Source organism: Neospora caninum, chromosome XII, assembly GCF_000208865.1.
Source record: "Neospora caninum Liverpool complete genome, chromosome XII".
Classification (NCBI taxonomy): Eukaryota; Apicomplexa; class Conoidasida; order Eucoccidiorida; family Sarcocystidae; genus Neospora; species Neospora caninum.
In genome coordinates this window covers 4,717,621-4,738,753 of record NC_018398.1, presented here as the reverse complement: position 1 = coordinate 4,738,753, position 21,133 = coordinate 4,717,621, and the positions used below count along the sequence as shown (strand labels likewise).

The window sequence follows — 21,133 nt, the reverse complement described above, 5'->3', positions numbered from 1 at the left end:
CAGCAAACAATGCTAATTACACCGGTGCACATACTTCTCAAGACACTTGGGACAGTATGCTAATCGCCAGAACTGTGCATTCCCCATGCCTACTCTTCTGTTGCTTCGGTCAAGCAGCTTGTGTTGCACTGTGACGCCGCTGAAAGGCCCTGGCGGCGTTGTATTCACTGCCGAGCTCAGTTCGGAGAGATGAGCACATCTGGAAGCTCGAGGTGAGCATCGACGCTGCCCAGACGCAGCAAACGAACCGACTCGCATGCCTCGTGTCAGGCGAACGCGTCCCAGAGAAGTTCGCCAGCGTGCGACTCAAACTCTACCTTTCTGAAAAGCTCCCTTCACTTGCTCCAGGTAGCTGCACATGCGGCTCTAGTGATCTAGGTAGAAAGAGAATATGACACCTTCCCGTGGCATCCTCCGCCCCTGCATGAGGAAGAAACTGGCCCAGTCGTCTCTTAAACTCCCAGAACCCCTCTGCCCCATTGGACACTCCCTTCTTCGAACGTCGTTGGTGCTTTCTCTGAAGAGCAGGGTGGCTAGCTGGATCACATGGTGCGTTCACTGACCGTCGACAGTCGCCTTCGGGCGTACAGACTGCGTGTATCGGTTGTTCTCAAGGCAGGGAGGGATTCGGCTGTCAACGGAGAACGTTTCCAGCCAGAAGCTGCGGCTCGGCCTAATAAGCGACATGAGCATATCATGGTGTCACCAGTGGAGACACCTCAGCGACACGAGTGGCAACAGCGGGCACCTGTAAACATATTTCCAGTCTTACCGGACCCCCCTCGAACAAACCCAAGCGCTCCACACGTATTTCTTTGCACCCAGCACCTCGTTCACAGACGGAGTCAAGGGAACGTGCAGCACTGTCACTGTCATTACATGGAACTGCTGCAGGCGTGAAATACACCGAGAGGGCCACAGAGCGCCTCTAAAACAGTCGCCTACTACTACTACTACTAATACCGCATTGAAACGATACCAACCGATTTCCTTCGTAGAATGCTACGAACACACCGCGTCTGAAGGAGAACTGTAGTGAAAAGCAAGAAAACTTCGGAACCAGAGACATGGTCTGTGGTGAAATATATGTATATATGCTACGAACGTGGAGAGAACACTGTGCAAACAGCGCTGCTCTTCTGATCAATCCATTCTATCTTTGTCTGAACTGGAAGCCTGCGACCTAGTGCAAATCCGTCACAACTCTTCCTGACTTTTCACGCCTCGGGAATGTGAACGAACACGGAAAGGGTGATTTTCATACGAGGGACATGCAGTGCTTGGAGGTGTCGAAGATTTTTTTGCCGCACATCCAGCACTTCCCCTTGATGTGGGCGCTGCAAAAAATCGGTGAGAGACAAACCGCGAGTGTGGCGCAGCGCTTGAGCAATTCGTTCCTTTCGTATCACGTGCTTGAATGCAGGCGACATGCGAGATATGCACAAACTGTCGAAGTGCCGAGTTTGGTCGCGTGAACCAACGCTCATACGAGAACCTGCAAGCCGGCTGAGCAAATCCCGAGCTCTAGAGACTTGGCACCTAGATCTCGAGGCCTTTGGAACGCACACGCGTCGCCTTCCCTGTTCACGGTTTCACACAATTTCTGACGGGGAGGGGACTCAGACCCCTCAGGTCATCCAATAGAGAGCGGCAGAAATCGAATCCCGTTGCGATTCCTTGAATCCGTGTGAACGCCGACGACTACCGGCCACGCACGCCAACGTGACGCGTCACTTACATGCTGTGCGCCCCGGCGTGTGTATTTGCGTGAAAGGAAGGAAACGACTCACCATGGCGGGCAGTATTTGCCTTTCCAGTGAAGCTTCGTGTTGCACACCTTGCATGCAGATCCCTTGGGAGCTAACCTGGAATCAGCAGCGACACGCGGGGGGACGATCTCAATCTGGTGAACTCTCGGCGCGCTGCGTGGAGGCCGAGTTCACGGATGGTACACGGGAAGACCCGGCCTCATTCGTGGCATGTGCAAGAGTAGCCACGAAGTGCCTTTTGGAGATTCTGCGTGTTCGGTGCACGTCTTGGTAGGGCGAAAAAGATGCCTGCAGCCGCTGGCGAAAAATAAGTTGTGCATCAAACTGTCGAGAGCTGCCACGCCAATGCATAGACGTTACAAACGGAAAAGGAAATACACAGTTTCTACATCGAGGCGCAGTACGGTGTGACGCTACGGCCAGTTTGCCTTCATGTGTAGAGAGAAGAGAAAAAAGAAGCGGCGCGGGCTGGCGAGACACCCGAGAGAGTGAGATCAGAGCGCGAGGAACTTACAGGTCCTTCTGCGCCTTTTTCTCGATTAACTTGTTCACGCCGACAGCTCGGTTCTGGCCTAAGGAGACGACAGGCATTACCCAAAAGAGACGCATGCTGAGAATGTACGTGATGAACGCCCCCCCTGGTCCACTGATCGATCCACGACCAGAAGCCAAGTGTTTCTCGACTTCGCTACTTTTCAGAAAGAACGATATGGGAGAATGAATCACTGAAAATAATCATGGGACGAGTCCGGCGCGTCGCAAAGACACTGAGCAGCAGGAATCAAACGATATATCGACAGCTGCACAGCTGTAGCCAACTCGAAGTTCTGGCTTGTACCACCTCAGATACTCACGTGGGAGTCCAACTGAAAGAATGCATATATATATGTAGGCATCTCTAACTGGGTACAACTGCATATAGATACGTGCAATGTTTGTGCGTTTTCTGTCCTCTTTCTGTGGGGGAACGCGCAGTTTGAAAGGCGCCGTCTGGGAAGCCTGAATTGCTTTTCTGCTCTGCGCCGTTGCCATTGGCTGGCATGCATCTTACCTTGTTTCGGATCGGGCGTGACGAGCTTGCTCATCTTTTTCTCGCACTTTTCGCACGGCATCTTGAGAGTGGATGCGTGACACGCGCCTGAGAGCCGGCAGGCGCGTTGGAGATGCGAGGAGCGTTCTCCCGCCCACTTGGATTCTGTGACTGAGCGCTGTCGCTGGTTGATGCCTTCTGCCTGAAAAAACAGGAGAGCAAACATTCCTTGCGTGAAAAGGAAGCGACAATCGACGCGGGGAGAGCGAGAAAGGGCGAGGTGTGTGCGATTTAAGACAGACGATCGGTCGACGAAACCGGCACCCATGTCCCACAAAGTTTGGCGTCATGAGACTATACCAACCAGAAAACGAGGGATCGGAGAACGACATGAACATAACGTTTACCCCTGGCCAACAGTTCTGCATAAGGGGAAGAACCCGTTCAGAGGTACAGGCAAATACTGGAGACCTTTTAAGCCACGGGGGGGACCTGACTTCGGCTGAGAGGCATTGGAAGAACCACACCACTGGACTTTTCGACGGCCGGAAGAACTTCGTGCGAAGACAAGGCCAAATTCACCGCGCAGTTAGGACCGAGTAGGATGGACGACCCAGCGAAGCAAGCGTCAGAAAGGAAATGCTGGAGACAGCGAGTGCACCTCGAACAAATGCATCAAACATGACCAGCGAGCGACCCTGATGTGTGAGCGTCGACCAGAAAGGGTCTGATTTGCGGCGGAAAACGATTTCTGCACGTGCTGCACGGAGTGAGGATCACCGATTTACTGAAAGCCAAGGACTTGAAAAGCTCTGCTTGAATATAGTCGACGCTAGGGAAAAAGAATGGGGCCGCGCGAGGAACCGGCTTTGTGGACACGAGCTCTGCGACCGGGTCGTCTCGAAACGTTTACGGCGGTCTATTGCGTATGCTTGAGAACACGACACTCAAACACATGCCGGGATACTTCTGAAAAATCCGATTTAGAGCGCTATATCGAGCTATTTTTTGCTCTGAACACGTGAGGAGGAAACTCCCATGGAGGGGCGAGCAACTCAGAGGATCACACCGGTACCTGGGCTGAGAAAAGCGCGAGTCGCGGTGGCAGAAGCAGTATCAGCAGCTGAGCAATGTTGTGCCTCTTTTTCGACTGGAACATTCGGTCAGATATTATACGGAGAAAGACCATCCCCGAATGCAAGACACGGAGCACACCGAAAGTCCCTTTTTACTTCGTTCTCTGTCTCTGGGAAACTCCAGTTTTCCCGTACTTGCTCGAAGCCGCATTCAAGTTGCGGCGGCTGTCTTCGGCGAAATATCTGAAAGTGTCCTCACGTGCTTGCCCGTCCTCCATCTTTTTCTGCGAACCGTGGTGGTTCTATCACGCACACGCCCTCTGTTTTTCTCGTACACCTCATGTCTTTTTATTGGATCCACAACTCCCTCTCCTCAGGTTTTCCGGGAGGCGTCGTGCCCTCTCCACAAGACGTGCAAAGATTTGTTCGCGGCTCCCTCCCCTCTTGACGCCCGCAAGCGCGTCCTGTTGTCCAAGTTACTGCGCGTGGAATCAGTAACGGATAAAACAGCCAAGAATTTGCTCTCAGCTCTTTTGCAAGTCTCTGTTTTTCTCGTCTGTTCAGGTGTACGTACACTCATGTTTGGGTCGGCAAGTGCCTGTGAGTTTCAGTCCAGCCGGTGCTAAGTTCTTGTGATGTCCAGTGCTGTTTTTTTTTGTTCCGGAAAAATATTGGTCCAGAAATCCGCCTCCTTTCAGAAGAGGAACGTTCTGTCGTTTCTGTGACTTGATGCCCCTTTTGATGAGCACGCTTCGGTGGTTGTGCTCCGTATCGCTAGCCCCCTTGCCAGTACGCACGCACGCTTCTTCGCATTCCCATTGTGGCATCGGAAAGGTGCGCTGGTTTTCTCTCTGTTCCCAAACGCGCTTTTTCTTCTCCTGATCTTCTTGCGCTTCCTGTACCTCGAAATAACTTTTCTTGCTTTTCGCCAGGAATACCTCAGTGCCCACGACTCTGCTCGCTAGTCGCCGACCCTCCCCTGGGTTCTTTTTCGTGTTTCGATTCGTCGTCCGTTTCTGCTGCTTCTTTTTTCCTTCCTCGGCCTCTCTTTTCAGTTTTTTCCAACATGCAGCGAGGTGCGATGCGAGGGGTGAGCCCAACAGCTCGGCGTCGAATCGTTGACCGACCGGGTCTCACAGAGGACGAAATCGAGGAGATACGCGAAGCTTTCAACCTCTTTGACACAGACGGCAGCGGAATGATCGATCCGAAAGAACTGAAGGCTGCAATGCAGTCGCTTGGCTTTGAGACAAAAAACCCGACGATCTATCAGATGATCGCAGACCTGGACCGCGACTCGGGAGGGCCCATCGATTTCGAGGAATTTCTCGATGCCATCACGGCCAAGTTGGTGAGAAGAGCTTGTCTAAAGTGGACCTTCGGCCCAAAAACACTTCACGAACCGTTGTGTGCATGAGGGATACGCACGTTATGCCCTCTGCTTGTCTCGTTCGGTGTTTCCTGCGGGCCTCGCCGCATGCTTCTCGTCTTTCTGGTTTCTTTTGTGCCCGTGGAAGCAGCCGGCGGCTCCCTTGTTTCCGTCGCTTTCGTGACCAAGGGCGGACGGATAAACCGAACAGCGGTTGTAGGCGAGGACAACAAGGCATCCCGCCTTAGGCATCCTCTGGTCTTTTTCACTACTATTGTGTCCCGTTGGTACGGTTGGTTCTCCAGGGCGACAAGCCAAGGCTTCCCTTCGTGGGCACGCTTTCCTGTGGCGAGAATGCACATGTATGCATGTGTATATGCAGGCAGATACCTACATGGGGATGCAGGGACCATCCTCTATCTGCAGCGATAGATATTCATAGATATAGCTACCTGCCTCCTGCACATGTTCGCATACCATAGGCTTATATATATAAAATATGTATATATACATTGGCGCGCAGTGTTCAAACGTGTAGACGTGTAGATACAAGGAAAGTGACACAGCACTGGTCCAGGGAGGTACCGGGACCACAGCGGTAACGCAACCGCGGGCAGAGGCGTTTTTGCAGATATCGCTCCTCATCTCTCCCTGGAGTGAGACGTGCCTGCGTTGACTCCACGGCCTCCTGGCAGCCTTACCCAAGTATGAAGGGCCACGCCTGGTCCGCCTTATGTGAGGGTGATTTATAAGTCTCGAACATGTTGGTGCGTTTCGCATTACCGTATATCGAACGCTTCTGGCAGTCTAGTTGGATCCACCGGATATTCAGCAGGAGATACAAGCGGGTGTTTTCTTCGGGGCACGCGTCTCGTGTGTGTTTCGCTCCCGCTTCGAAAAGGAGGAAAAAGTGGTTGACCGCTTAACGCCTGAAAGCTTTCGTCGTTGCCTATCTATCATTATATATATATATATATATATATGTATATATATATGAAGATGCGTGGCTGCTGGTTTTCTGGTGCGTCGGCATTTCCGTGTCTTCAGTTGTTTACTCTCTGGCTCGAGTCCCGTCTTCACCTTTTGTATGGGTCGCGCGGTTTCCCTCATGCACACAACGGTTCGTGGGTGGACAATCTCATTGCGTCCTGCAAAGAAAAAGGAGCCCGCTCTCGCAAACAGCTGTGCCATGGTAGCAGGCGGATGGGGTCAGAAAGATTCGATAAGGTTTATCGTTGCAGAATGTTAGACATATATAGTTACATATACGCATGTAGACTGCATAAACATTAACGCATACGTGTATCGATCGGTGTGCATATGCATTTGTTTCGTCGTCCCCCTCCCTGTACGACTCGGTCTGTGTGTGGATCTTCTTTGGTTGCTGATTGTTTTTCGGTGGCTCGCCGTGACTTCGTTGTTGGCGGTTGTGATTTGTCTTTCTTTCCTGCCAGGGCGATAAAGAAAGCCGAGAAGGGATTCAGAAGATTTTCAGTCTGTTTGACGATGACAGAACGGGCACGATCACGCTAAAGAATCTCAAGCGCGTAGCGAAGGAATTGGGAGAGACGATGTCCGAGGACGAGCTCCGCGAGATGCTTGAGCGAGCGGACTCCAACGGCGACGGGGAAATCTCCTTCGAGGATTTTTATGCCATCATGACGAAAAAGACTTTCCCGTAACGGGATGTCGACGACTCAGCAGGAAGCCAATGAGTTCGAATCTCTTTTTAATGCACGGGAAGCAGAGACGTTTCACAATTCCAAGGAAACTCTCGCAATTGACGCAGGGTTTGTTTCTAGATGTGAGCTGACCGCGGCGGGAGAGTTCTTTCCGAGTGTTTAGTTTCTGAAGGTTGCCTGCACCATCCTCTCAATCGCTCCTGCGGGGTGTGCTCTTTTTAAGAGAGAAAACCGAAGATGGTCTGATTTTCTCGTCGACTTGTAAGATTTTCTGTGTGGAAAGTGGGGACCCTATTGGCACGAGGAAGAGCTGCAACTGGCATCTGTTACAGGAGAACAATTCTGAGGATGCGAGTCGATTCCTTCCATGTCCCTATATCTCGTTCGATGCCCTTGATCTGGTTGTGGAAGATGAAGAGGAAAGCCTTTCGCCTTTTTCGCCTTTGGGTTGTTTCTAGAAACGCACAGAGATGCATATGTTTTTCTCCCTCTTTTCTTTCTTGTCCGTTTTCAAAAGCGTATTTGCCTTTTCCCCATCCTCGTATCACTGATTTTGGTGTTCCTAATACCTCACAAAAGCGGCTTTTCCCCTCGCTTCCTGGGGCGAGCCGGTGTCGGCTTTTTCTCGTGTGTAGCGAATGACAGGCACAGCGTCACGCGGTGAACCACCCCTTGCGAAGGCAGTGCCTCAAACCAGTTCGTAGCGGCCGAACAGGTCTTTTTCTGGAGTCTCCCTTTTCACGAGCGCTCCTCGTTGGGGCGTCTCCTTGTTATTCGTTTCGTATCGGGTACAAGGATACACGGCCCTACGGTTCCTCTGCTTCGACACCCCGTTCAACACGTGTTTCGACTGCGTGGAAACGGAAGCCGGCGAGAAACCAAACAAAATAGAACGCTACGCAAAAACTGCATGAGGAAGGGCGGTCTGGCAATCTTCCGGGACTCCGCTGCCACGAGAGGGTCAGCTAGGAAAGGAGAAAACGTCTCGAGTAGAAAACGTGTAGGTCGCGTCGCACTCCGTCTGCAAGGAATCTGCCGGCCCCCATAGCAGAACGAAACAAATCGTCTGCGTGGCAGCCACGATCACGGCACCTGGTCCGCTGTGCGTTTGCCAAAGACCTGTTGAGTCATCAACCCGAAATCACACTGCACTGTCCCATAGAACATACTAGTAACCGTTCCTCGCCCATTGAAATAATGAAACGTATCTGCATAAACAACGAACGTAGAGCGTTTCGTCGCACATCGATTCACTTCTGCAGGGACCTGGATTGGCAGCTGGGCCGGCAGAAAGCCATGGAAGTTGCTTTCTGTCCGACAGCGTGTAATTTATTCGAAAGGCTGTTGACGAAGAGGTGCGATTTGGACCAAACCCTGAGAATCTCCAGAGTCAAAGCTTTCAGTCCTGTACGGGAGTGTACGGCATAATTTTTCCATTATTGGCTGCGCGGATGTTTAGAACGGTGCTCTTCGCGTTCATGTATTTAACGTCAGAGGTGTATCTCGCTCCCTCCGGAGACCAAACATGACTAAATTTGTTTGTTTTTTTGGTACATGGCAACATCACGACGCCATAGCATGTGAAATGCAGTAATGCGTGGTGCGGCAGGGGGAAGGATTCACGTCGGCAATGCTGGTCCCCAGATTCGGAAATTACCAGGTTCATTATGCTTCCGTTCTAACCATTTCTGTATCTAAGGTTCTATCCGGGATAATACTCTGATCGAAAAGCATTCATGCTCTCGATATGGTAAACGTCGTACGGCCGTACAAGCGCAGTTTCGTGTCTGGAGGATGTTCTATCGTATGCCCTACTGCGGGCAGCTCCCCAGCAACTTTCTGCTGGAAGAATCAACACCCGTATCGTCAGACAGACATAGACACTTGTAAGAGTCTCCTTTTTTCATCGAAAGATACGGAGTGGTCCTCTCTCTGGCTCTTTTGAACACGCACATCCACTTCCAGACGAGCGGGGAGGTATAGACGACAGTAGCTCTTTTTCCTTTGCACTCCCCCTATGTTTGTAGCAATGTAAGCATTTGTCACTAAGTCAATACCGGCATAATACTGTCTTGCAGCGTGTGGAGGTTTTCCTCAACCCATGTGCGTTGGATGCCAGGAAGCACGGAGTCACCTCAGCCGTGCGATAGCACCGATCGGCGCGTGCATTCGCCCCTATGAAACGCCTTCTCACGAGTTCTTTTATCTTCCGAAAAACCGTCGTCTGCTCACTTTGGGCAGAGGTATCTCCAAGACATCGCGCAGCGCCGTAGCATTGTGGTTAAGGAACGTGGTCACTTTAAAAACACCCAGTTTGGTTACGTCGCCTGAGATACTTTTTTGTCACTCATTCCCGGCCAGCCAAATACCGCCTTTTCTGGCTGTGCGAAGAAAGTGGTTGAGGCTGGGCGACGAAAAAGATGGTTGATTTCACAGATGCGCTGACCTATTGACGTCGGAATTTTTTCTAACCCACATGCAGCATGCTTTATCCCCCAAAAGCAACTGCTCGCGACCGTACGTCTTGCGCGAAACCCCATCCACTGTCTCTTTTATCGTTCTCAAAAAGCATGTTATCACTCGATTATTTTTCCCGTGTATCTGTCCCTGGTTTTGCTACCTTCTGTGGAGAAGCTTGAGGAGAAAGCTACGCTTGTGAAATCGTCGCTCTCGTAAGTTACGGGTGTGCATTTGCCCGCTTGGTGACCTGTACCTATGGGGGCTTTCCCTGTTCGCGGATTTTGCGACGATGTTGCAGTGAGCTTCATCGAAAGCACATGAAAACCAGCTGAGCAAGTTTTCTGCTCGGGCATTCTTTGTCGTCTCGAAGCCTGGGTGCTGCCTCTCCGCCAGTTCTAGGCCTTTGGTCATGCGTCTTGGTTTGCTGCTGGCGGGGCGAGTTCATGCACGATTTCGGCAGAGGAACCCTGCACCTCCCCGTGTCGATTGCTTCTACGTTTGCGCTTGAGGCCCTCTTAGCCTGTACAGACAGTGCCTGTGTGGCGTCTGCTGGGATATTTGGACGTCGAGGCAGTTTTGTGTTGCCGCCAGAACAGACACACAACGTTTTCTCTGTTGCCTGCGGCCCCCCTCTCTCACAGGCAGCTCCTCGTGAGTTGGATCGTTCTAGGGCCCCCCGGCTGACCACTTCAGGGGACGCGGTTTTCTCGGTCGCGCGGGCGGTTTGTGGGTTTCGCTCAGTCCTCCGTAACTGCTTTTCGCGTCCAAAACGCGTGTGCAAGGACAAAGTCGTCTCGACAAGAATCTCCTCCGTCGGATCCGTGCTCCTGAGTTTGGAGCTGTCTTGAAATTGACCGTTTCTCGTCTCTCCAAGTGGGATCTCGCGAGCACAGTTGCCGCTTGGCCCCCGGTCTCGAAATCAAGGGATTCATTTTCGCTTTGTTTCTGGTCTGTAGAAGGGAAACGGAGCTGAACGAGCATTTGAACATCTCCATTCTTCTCACGTGTGTCCCACCTCTTCTTCTACGTAAGGATGGGCCTGTCCGTCCGATCCGTAGTGTCTTCCTTCAGAGGCACTGTTTCTGCCCCTCTTTTCCCCTCTTTATCTTCTTCTCTGTGTGCTTGGTCGACACGATTAACCGCGCTCTTCATTGCCCTTGACTATTTTCAGTTTTCTCATGCTCATCGATCTCAGTCAGAATCGCGTTCTTCCGCTGAACAAGGCGCCTCCGGCAGGCACGGGAGCCCAATCGATACAGACATGCAGGATGATTTTACCGGGGGCCTGCAGATCCCGCTCTCTATCGTCGCCTTTCTCGCCTTGGTGGGCATTGCAGTCTATCTGTATCGCCTCTTGAATGTCTCTGAAGCGAAGGAACAGACCACGGATGGGACATCGTCGAGGGGTTCTCCACAGCGGACCGGGTAAGTCCGTCGCAGCTGTGTCTTCGCGCTCCGCGTTCGACGCGAAGACTTGGTCTCCGCACATCCTATGTCCACTTCAAGAAAACAGGACTTTGTTGGCTTTTCAACTTCCAAGAACCGCTCTTGTGGGTCTCTACGCCACACATTTAACCTTGTCAAAGGCATTTTAGAGTTCAGAAGAGCTCCGGCCGAATGCGGCAAGCGACACTTCACCCGGATCCGCAGCAATTCCTAGCAACTGACGCCTCTCTCACACTACAGCCTAGAGACTCCCGCATGTCTCGGTCCTGCTGCTCTGTGCCATTCTCGGGTTTCCCGGTGATCGGGATGTATGGAAGCGAGAAGTGCTGTTCCTCTCACGCCGGTGTTCCTTCGTGTGGCGGGGCCGTCTTTGGGTTCCGTATGGTTGCAGTCCGCATGTTCAGCCTCAAGCCCGGCGACGCCGAATGGACAGGGGCACGCTTGAGAATCTGATCGCAGCGCCTCACGGTGAAGCAGAGCGGCAGTGTAGAGGCGACGAAGGGCACGTCGGAGGTGGGCTTCCTCCGGAGGCGACCCAAGGCGTCGCGACCGCAGTCGGGGCCCTGACGGCGGCGCAGCGGAGACGTGAGGAGCGTGAGACCCGAAGAGAAGAACGGCGCCAGCAGCAGGGACGGAGACACGAGAGAGATGAAGGTAGTGACGGAGAAGGTGCGGTGTGCCGGGCGGTACCAAAAAAAGAAAGTTATCGTCTCCGTCAGCTTGAACGAGAGAAGGAAAGACTACGGAAGGAGGCGGAGGAGAAGCGAAAAGAAGAAGAAAAGCGGAAACGAGAAGAAGATGAGTACAACCAGTGGAAGGTGAGATGGTACTCTGGAGACTAATCGACTCCATTAGACAACTGTCCTGTACGCAAGAGACCTCATGGGTCCTGCCACAAGAAAGATCTTGTTCATACCCGTTCCCGAATGCGATAGTGACGACCTTGGACTGACTGCGCGAAAGCCGGTCCAGTTTGCTTTGCGTGCGACGCACACTAGCGCTGCATGCTCTAGGTGCAAATGGACGCAGGGAGAATGCAACAGAACACATGTTTTTCCATGTTCGTGGAAGGAACAAAGGTAATGGTGGTTGGCTCCAGTATATGTAGTTTTGTATGCATTCACATGCGCCCGTATATATGTGTGAATGGGCGACTGTGTCGGTGTCTGTCTATACCGATACGTGTTTCTATTTTTCTGTTGGTTTCATAACTCTCGCTGCAGGCTACGTTCGCTGTGGAGGGATCTGGTGAGATGGTGAGGAACGATGAGGAAGAAAATCGCGAATTGGAACGTTTTATCGACTTTATTAAAGTCCACAAGCTGACGGAGCTAGACGATGTCGCAGCCGAGTTTGGCCTTCTTACCAAGGTAGGCGTCTCCACACCGAATGTCTTTTGTATAGATGGTCTTCGGTTTTACCTAATCATTTGCCCACGAAAGACGTTCTGATTGCGCGCACGACAAGCAGCTGTCTCTCACTGCAAGGCTGTAACGGATATTCGCTGTTCTCTTCAGTTCGATTGCCGATGGTTTTCCCCAGATCTCGCGCATTGTAGTCGAGAAGCATGTTTGACAGAAGGGAACAAAGAGACAGCAGGAGTGAAAAGGGAGTGAGAAGACTCTTTATGGCTTCAATGGGCACAGAAAATAGGTTGGACGGGCGACGAAAGCTATTGGAAATGTCAGCGCACGAAGCACCCCAAGGAAGAAATGCGATTATGGTCCACCGGTGGCACCCGTGCGGCCTCGTGCTTGAAGCTGAGAGTCAGGAGATGCTTCGGTGATGACTTCGTTGTTTGCATGCTCTGTTGGATTTGATTCTCTCGCCGCAAGGATGTGGTCCAGCGAATTCGGTCTCTGGAAGAGACCGGCCGTTTGAGTGGCATTCTGGACGATCGAGGCAAGTACGTTTACATCACAGAACAGGAGCTGAACGCAGTTGCCGAATTTCTCAAGTGCACAGGTCGAATTCACAAGGTGAAGGACCTCGTTCCCGCCTGCAACCGAATCATTCGTCTGCGCCCCACTGACGAAGTAAGTTTTCGCTTTGAACTTGAAGACGTTCCTTTCGTGTAGAGTATTTTTGAGGGAGGGGCAACGTCGGGATTCCATCGAGGGCGGGAGGGGGGGGGAGCCCGAGAGAATGATGCAGACGAGTAGTTGCAAGCGTACCGAAGATTGGCTCGATACAGCTCGGGGACTTTAGGTTCGCATATACTCTGGGGAGAACAAGAAGAATTGCCTTCATAATGAATGACTCGTGTAGACTTACTCTAAAGCAAACACAGCGTTTTCTCATAGGGCTGTTGTTTCACAGTTCAAGCCAACAAACGATTTTGCGGGCTTTCTGGCCACTTCCTTAGAACGAGACAGTTTGCGGCTAATTGAGTTGGATCCGGTGTACGCCAATACTCATATGCAGAGTGCTTCTATTTAACCGCATTGACGCAATCGGTGATCCTGAGTGCAGTGGAGCCTGCTCGCGTTCGCGGTGATGATCAAGACTGGATTTGGTAGATGCAACACCACATATGCCTGTACCCTCATGAAAAGAAGGTAATGAAACAAAACTCGTCCACATCACTGCTGTGCCCCTACACCGCAACGACATTCTGAAAGCTGAAGTGCTCCTGCGCTGCCTAGACACCTTGTTTCGTCGTTTCCCCGTGTTCTACAGGATAAGAGGGTACTAGAGGAGGAAGAACGAAGAGCAATGAATCTCATTAAACTGGATGATGACGTGGAACACTAAAGAAAGGTCAAAGGCGCTCAGAAAATGGGTTCGGTGTTGAATGCGCGTTTTGACGTGCTTTTTACACTACCGGTGGATCTGGTATGGCGAAATGGAGACGTCCCGCTGATATGACGACATGAAAGAGGCAATGAAATTGCATCCAGCTGAGAAAAGGTTTCACTTTGAACCGGTCGGCTTGAACTGTAGACTGACGTCTAGGGAAATATGCGTGTACTGTTTTGTGCCTTCCAAGTAACTTCACAAGAAGAGCCACGTTTGCTGCACGCTGCCTGGACTCTTGTCTGTTTTGCTTCCTCCTTGGCCGAAGCAAATAGTTGCTCAGCCTCTACGTGTTTCCTTTAAGCAGTAGCTCGTTGCGTCGTGTTTGGTTCACTGTTCGGCTTCAAGCCCTGGGCGGCAGCGTGCCGGACGCGTTCTAGACCACATTGGCACTAGCTACCAAAGATGGAAGAAACTTGCAGCGAGCTTGCGGGAGTCTTCGCACATGTTATCTGGCGAGGCCGAGAACGACTGAGGCCCCTCTTGGCTTTAGCGAACAGCTTCTCAAACTGTCATATCCCTGACAGCATCCCGTGGTAGACACTGGGCATCTGTGGTGCTACCACGCGTTGCGTTCAGCAATCACAGCCGCAGGGTTGGAACCGCGCTAGCGGCCCAGATACTGCCGTACGTTGCAGGGAGGCCACACAGTCGGACCCCTCTTCGTGGGGTGGAACAATCAGGCAACATGCGTAGCAAGTCACATTTCCCCAGACCATTCGTCAGCAGGGAGACCCGGCAGGATGTGGCATCATCTTCGGATTGCCGTTAACAACCTAAAGCCTTTACGTTCGTGCCCCGCTCTCATGTGGAGCTCTTGGTACCTGTTGCAGCGCCGAAAGGGATTCGACGTGACAACAGATGTCTGGACACAGAGCTCAGATGAAGACTACCGATCAACGCAGAATTGATCAGATTCTGAATTGAACGGCATACGTGGTCTGCCCATATGCGGGGTCTGGATCGTCACCGCATGAATCGTAAAACAGCGCGGAGTAACGTAGACATCAGCAGACCCTGTTTGTCGTGAAGGCCACGAAGCGACGGGGTGGCACCCTGTTCGTCTTCGGAACGTCGGCAGAGACGGATGCCTAAGTACTTCCTCGGTGTTGTCTGTCGTTTCCGTGTTCGCCTCTCTTCCACGTTCTCAGCTCCCTTGCCGCTGCCGCCCCTCTTCCCGGTGTCGCCTCCCTTCCCCGTTGTCGTGGTGTCTGTAGTCCCAGCAACGTCGTAGTGGTCGCCGAATGCCTTGGCCTCTTCCTCCGCGAACGCATCCGAGAAATACGAGATGGGAAGCATCGACACCCACCTTATTGGCAAGGAGGGAACCTGGGGCTCTTCACTACGAATGCTAGGCGCTTCAACGTTGTTGGAGGAGTCTACGGCAGCTGAGCCAACAAGGACTGGCAACAACGCGCACGTCGTCTATCCCCGCCACCGAGGGTTGCATTTACTCTGCAAGTTGACACGCGAACGTCTTCAATAGAAGGACTGTGTTACCACCACTGTGGACTTCTATTAAACTTCCTTGCGGCGTACGACCAACCAGGTGACGAGGGCTCATTACGCCGATTCCTCACCATGGTTCAGTTGACAGACGACTTTCGGCGTGTTTCCAATCAGCAACGGCCCCCGAGAAGACTGCCGTCATCTCTAGAACAATGTGGGTCTGGGGGCGGGGGCGTCGGACAGGCACAAACACGAGGAAGGGAAAAGCCAGATGCGAAGCCGTTCCCAAATGAGTAGGCCCATGGAACTGAGTCCCCCCTGGCCTCGCCAGCTGAAACATGGGTGACACTTTCAGGACAATGATAGTATGACCGGAAAGCCAGCATCCCGTCAGATCTTCGGATGGAATTCTGGACCACTTCCAGCGTTTGCAGCTGGCACCAGCCGAAATGCGAAACAGTATGAACTGAGCTTTCTAGAAGAATATATTGAACATCTCGTCCTACGGCCTCACGTATCTTCTCAAGGGAATGCGGGCGTCACTCACAAGCACTGTCACCTCGACGCTCTCTCCTGAAGAAGCTGAGGCTGAACGACGACATGCATCATTCAAGGAACTCGCCCGTCTAGGCCAGTGTTACCACGTTTACTTGTTCCATCAGAATTAAACGGAAGAGAACAGTTCACCCTCGCCGATTACGGGGAGGGTGATGCGGGGGCGGGCACCTCTCTGGGCTTTCGTATCAGTTGTCAGGCTCGAAACTGGCGGTCGAATCGCCCGACGATGTTCTTGAACCTCCACATTCCTGTGGTGCACTGAGTCGCGCGAACGTGCCTCTTCTGGTGCTCTTGCTTTTCCGTCTCTGTGCACACCATTCGTCCAACCGGCTCGCGCACCAGCCCCGCCGACAGCGCGTGCCCCCGACACATCCCGTCCTGTCCAAGTCTAGTCCTGATACTGCTTGGAGAGTAATACAGTGGATGCTACTGTCAATGCTTGATTCTAAGTTTGGAAGAAAATCGTTCCGGGCCATCGACCGAAGCTGGGGGCATCCTTCTCTTTCCACGGTTCACAGATTCCGGGCGACAACGCGAGAAAGAGGGCAAGCGACCAGAAGAGGGGTCAGTACACACAGGAGCAAAGTGTACCTGAGCTAACCTTCGCTGTTGCCTTGCAATTGTGTCGCACGCGCTAGGGGATGTGTTTCAACGCCTGCTGTCCGGAGATGAAGTTCCGGGTGGACGTGAGCCTTGTGTGCCTGCGAGCATCCGCAGGTGGAAGCGGTATGCGTCTTGATGCACCCGCCCAGAGAACCGCAATGATAGGCAGGTGGAAAGGAGATATCGCAAGACACTCAGCCACAAGTAGTGTACACCTCACTAGAACGTGCTGCCCAACGCACGGCGATGTACTGCTGCTTCAGTGACTCTGCTAAAAATTGTGCATTATCGTCGCCCATCTGAAAGGTCTGGGAACGACTGCTGGAGGGCACCATGCAATGCATTCTGGCTACAAAAAAACTGGCTGATGACTAGACACATATCTCCCCTATGGCAAGGACCACGGATACTCAAGCCGAAAACGGGGCTTCGCGCGCTCACCTGTGCCTCTTCGGGTAGCGGAATCTGATGGGGCACGTGGACCATACGCTGATCCCGGGGCCTGCACGATCATCGAGGTCTCATGGCCCAGTGGTGACTGACTGTGTGGGTCTATCAGAGCCCTTTCGAAATGGCTGTGATGCCCTGAAGCGGACGGTTGAGGGTCAGGAGGCTGGACGACAACGGACGGCGCGAACCAGGCAGAATATTGTGGCACTGGATCGGAATGTACAGGCGGTACTGGCTCGCCAGCCATGTGCGCACCGTGCACGAGGGCCGTCGGCGAGCCTGAGAAAACGGCATGACAGTCGCGACCATCCCATGATAGGAAATTGCGCTGAGGCACGCTGGGACGGCTACCCGCACTCCTCACCGACCGAGGCACATAGACCCGTGCTGCCACAATTTGTTGGGGATGGCGTGAACGACCGAGGTGTGTATGGAGAGATGCTTCTCCTGACGCCTCTGCTCTTAATAACACATCCATAGGTAGGTCGTCACCTGCCTGCGCCAGGCCAGGTAGTATTCAGCTCGAGCCGCGAGCCCGCGTTGCCTCACTAGACAAAGGCTACAGAGGTGATGGACGTTCCGCAGTTTGCTTTCTACGGAAAATAGGCCACGGCGCGCCGACACAAAGTACAGACAATCTGCGCCAGCGGCCCAAACAGGCCTTGTTCGAGATCTTTTTCATTGCGACTGCACAAACTAACACGCGTCTACGTTTGCTGTAAACTCGTCATCAACTGCGTCCCTGCTTGGCACATGGAGGAGCAGACAGCTGTGTTACGCCAAAGCCCGTCTCACCTAGCTGCGACCGGCTGGTGCGTGGAACCGCGGAACAATGTTTGTGCCCCCATCAGGGTGGATGCAGGTGGACAGCATCTGCTAGTGTAGTAGAGAAACCTTCTTCTGTGTTCAGCCACTGTATCCGGGTTCATGAGCAACGTACGGAAGGGTGACGGTGGTTGTGGCCCCGTCAACCACGTCGACGGGGACTGGCGGCCAGGATCAAACAGTCCCGAACCTGAAGTGCTTCCGACGGACGAAGTCGATGACGGTCGGGGCCACCAATGGGAGTGGATTGGATGCGGCGCAGGGTGGACGCCGATCAGTGGTGTCGAATTCGGAGGGAACCATGGCTGAGTTTGTGGGGGCCCAGTAACCGTGGTCGGATCGTGGGTGGCCCCAGAGCCAGCCTTTCCTGACGTGGTGTGTGACAAAATGAACTCCAGAACTTCTTCAGGAATGTCATTCTCAGAGTGCGCTGTTGCAGCAGAATGATCAGCTTCTTGATGTTCGAGGAATTGACGGTGAGAGTATTCAGGTCCGCCTCCTTCCCCGCTGCTGCACGGGACGGCTGACGCGGCCGCCGGGGTATCAACTGTTGACACGTGGGCCGGCGTTCTCGCACCTCCAGGGTGGGCTTGCACAAAAGCTGGCGCAGACGAGGTTTCGTCCAGCTGTAAAGTTGGTGACCACCCTGAAGTCTCTCCCGGGTGGAAGGAATGTGGGAAAGGTGGCGGAGAAGCCGGGGCACCTAAAGGAGGCACTTCGCTTTCTGCCGGTGTCATCTGGGAGGCAGGTCGCGTCTGGAATCTCGGCGAAGGTCTTTGCACCTGTTCAGGAGGGCGCATCACGTGTGGATCATCTCCCGTGCGCTCGTCCCCTGTTATCGCTGTACTGACTACGCCCGAGCGCTGGGAGTCGGTCGCACCAGAATGGTGACTGCCGGGGTGTCCCCTACAGCTAGCCACGAGAAGCTCGTAGTGGCGTTTTTCAAGTCGCCTTATTTCCGTTTTGATATCCTCGGCTTCGTGTAGGTGCTTGTCCGCTCGTTCCCGATATTGTTTCGCATAATGCTGCTGAAGCGCAGGTGTTAGTGCAAGAGGTTTCAACTGCGGGAAGCACATCAAGTCCATAACAGACTCCGTGTCACGACAGTGACTTGTTGAAGTCCCTTCACGTTTTGTGTGAGAAAGGCATCCCATGTTTATTCGCCACCAACAGCTGCGAAATATGGTCCATTACAGTAGCGACACTGAGTGCCCAATGATGAGCCGATCGTGGCTTTTCCCGTGAATATTCGTCATCACGGAGTGGCCCCACAACCAATTCTGGGCATGTAGTGGGGCGTGCTGCGAAGCCATGCACGTAGCCAGGCCACGTACGCTTTGTAATTTGCAAACATTTCGACTCTGGAGCAATCACATTTCCTGAATGCCTATTTGTGTGGCAGGGCGTCATCGAAACCAGACTACGGGTGGTAGTTATGAGCGAATGGATAGGAGAGAGGCCTCAGCCGGCTGCGTGCTGTCAGTTCCTAGTTCGTCTCGTTGTGATAAGGGCAGAATACCCGGAACCGCTTAACGGCATTTGCGATGTAATAAATCTGTGGCGCTTGGGACAAGGGCATCGGCCCTTTCTCCGAAACTCTGAACCTGATGACGCACGACTTACGCCTTGCGCCTTGCGCCGCTGGTTGCGGTTCGAAAATGTGTTCGACACATATGCTGTGAGGCTCCTCCAACGGTTTCGAATATCTTTTCGCCTGCACCGTAGGCCGCTGATGATACACATGAGTCGGTCAGCTTCATCCACGTCCGGCCCCAACGGGTGCACATGCTGTTGACGGTGCACGACAGCCGCTTGGGTCAGCCCGTCCCCTGCTCCAGCCGGACTCACTGTCCACCATGAGCAGCCTGGGATGGCTACCTCTGGCCCCAAGTCTGTGGGCACAGTACTCGTCGGTATAAGGGGCAGCTGCGTCAACCCCTGGGCTGCTGGATCTGCAGCGACATACACGACAAGCGGCCAGCCGCACACTTGTGTTTGTTTACGTCGATGCGTATGCTAGGTCGAACTGAGATAGTGTGAGTTCGGCTCGTCTTCACCATCGTCTACTTGACGATAAGACAGTAAAGTCGTTTTCATGCGTTTACTACGCCGACAGACGTAATGATCCCGACACTCATGTCATGGCAGTCTGTTAGCTACCGTTTTGTCGACTCGCTAACCATACGCCGACGCGACGGCAGAACGGGTACCTGCGCTATGCCCATACTACTGTGGCTATGCCGCAGTCCAACACAAACCGCCATTGAACTCGGTGTCTCTCTCCCGTTGCGGCGTTTGCAGATTTGGACTAGATGCCACTGAGGTGAGTGACCAGTGGGTCCGTCCCCACCTCGGCTTTTCAGTAACCTCACAAGGCCCGAATCGAGTTTCGTCTGTGACTCGATCATGGCGAGCTGACTGCCCCAATTCACTGGACTGGGCTCGCGACACGGTGGCGTCTCTCAGGACATGACCCTCTCTCTGGCGATCAGGTGTCTCACCACGTGTTCCTGTAGCTGAGGTCGAAGGGCCTGATTGATCAGTTGTCGTTAGCTCGGGTGGTCCGCCGCCGCCGTCCGCATTCAGTGCTTCTTGAAGTGCGCACTCCTCCTGCCGGAGTATCTGCAGGGTGCACCGAAGTACGCTCAGGCGATTCTGTCTCCGAGCCTTCCCTCTCGTGTACCACTTTGTATATAGCTTAATGCTGGCAGGAGATAACGGCCTTGCCGGCGCCTGCGGCGTAGACAGTCCAACACACAGGCAATGCTTGACATCCACGCTGCCAAAGATTGCCGCTCGTAATCATGAGGCGACGACACCCACAACCGCAAGCACTGAACATGCTGCAGCACACGCTCGAGCCGCGGCACCTGTTCCCGTAGGCGACCTCTTGCGACATCGTCAGGAATAGGGTTCCCTGGAGCTCGGATTAAAACAGTTATAACATACTCACAGTGTTCCCCATCCACCCGATAGTATGGCCCTCATAGTAAGTCCCAGGGAAGTTGTCACCATTTCGAATTTCTTCCTTGTATGCAAACGCCGCGAGAGGTTCTACACAATCGACAATCTCGTCCATCCCTGAGCTTCCGCAGGCGCCAGCAGGATATGATGGTAGGTTGTTTTTGCCGTGGAGGTTGCGGCTAGTCGCTAAAGTTGTTGAACTCTTTCAAAGCAATCCCGACAGACACACCACCATGGCCATGTGACAGGTCCAGCCGGCGACAGAGCATTGCCGCCGAGACGCACAATGTGCCACTACAGAGCAGCGTACGTCTGCACTTTGAGATGGAGAGATACGAGTCCCGGTGCGGAATCGCATATACGATTCCAGAGAGGTCCACCGATCCTCGAGGCGCCGTATGTTTTCTTCCACCTTCCGTTTCCTGGCACCCAACAGCAGGAGCCTGCCCCGAATACTGGCACCTGAACCGCTATACATCGCCCATTGTCGATCTTCCGGAGTCTGCTTCCCCGCTAAGGACGAGAGCCCGCTCTGTGTGTATGAGCAGCCAGGCTCCGCATCGTCCTCTGATACCGTGTCGGGTGACTCGGTGGCCATTGATTCTCGGAGACCCTGCGGCAGTCCCCGGGCCGCTTGATCTGCAGGCGTAACAATA

The 21,133-nt window shown here is 53.3% G+C and overlaps 3 protein-coding genes across 3 annotated transcripts; 2 read left to right on the top strand and 1 right to left on the bottom strand.

Annotated features, from left to right (window-relative positions):
• Positions 1-1,258: 1,258 nt before the first annotated feature.
• On the bottom strand, positions 1,259-2,854 carry NCLIV_066200 (hypothetical protein; the record flags this gene model as incomplete). The annotated part of the gene is made up of 4 exons (XM_003886171.1): positions 1,259-1,337; positions 1,791-1,865; positions 2,284-2,341; positions 2,821-2,854. 4 exons carry the CDS (start codon positions 2,852-2,854, stop codon positions 1,259-1,261), a joined length of 246 nt encoding a protein of 81 aa, XP_003886220.1.
• Positions 2,855-4,941: 2,087 nt separating this feature from the next.
• NCLIV_066190 (putative caltractin) lies at positions 4,942-6,926 on the top strand (the record flags this gene model as incomplete). Its single annotated transcript, XM_003886170.1, has 2 exons — positions 4,942-5,226; positions 6,699-6,926. 2 exons carry the CDS (start codon positions 4,942-4,944, stop codon positions 6,924-6,926), a joined length of 513 nt encoding a protein of 170 aa, XP_003886219.1.
• Positions 6,927-11,257: 4,331 nt separating this feature from the next.
• NCLIV_066180 (Hypothetical coiled coil protein, related) lies at positions 11,258-13,586 on the top strand (the record flags this gene model as incomplete). Its single annotated transcript, XM_003886169.1, has 4 exons — positions 11,258-11,650; positions 12,056-12,202; positions 12,668-12,868; positions 13,512-13,586. 4 exons carry the CDS (start codon positions 11,258-11,260, stop codon positions 13,584-13,586), a joined length of 816 nt encoding a protein of 271 aa, XP_003886218.1.
• Positions 13,587-21,133: the final 7,547 nt, after the last annotated feature.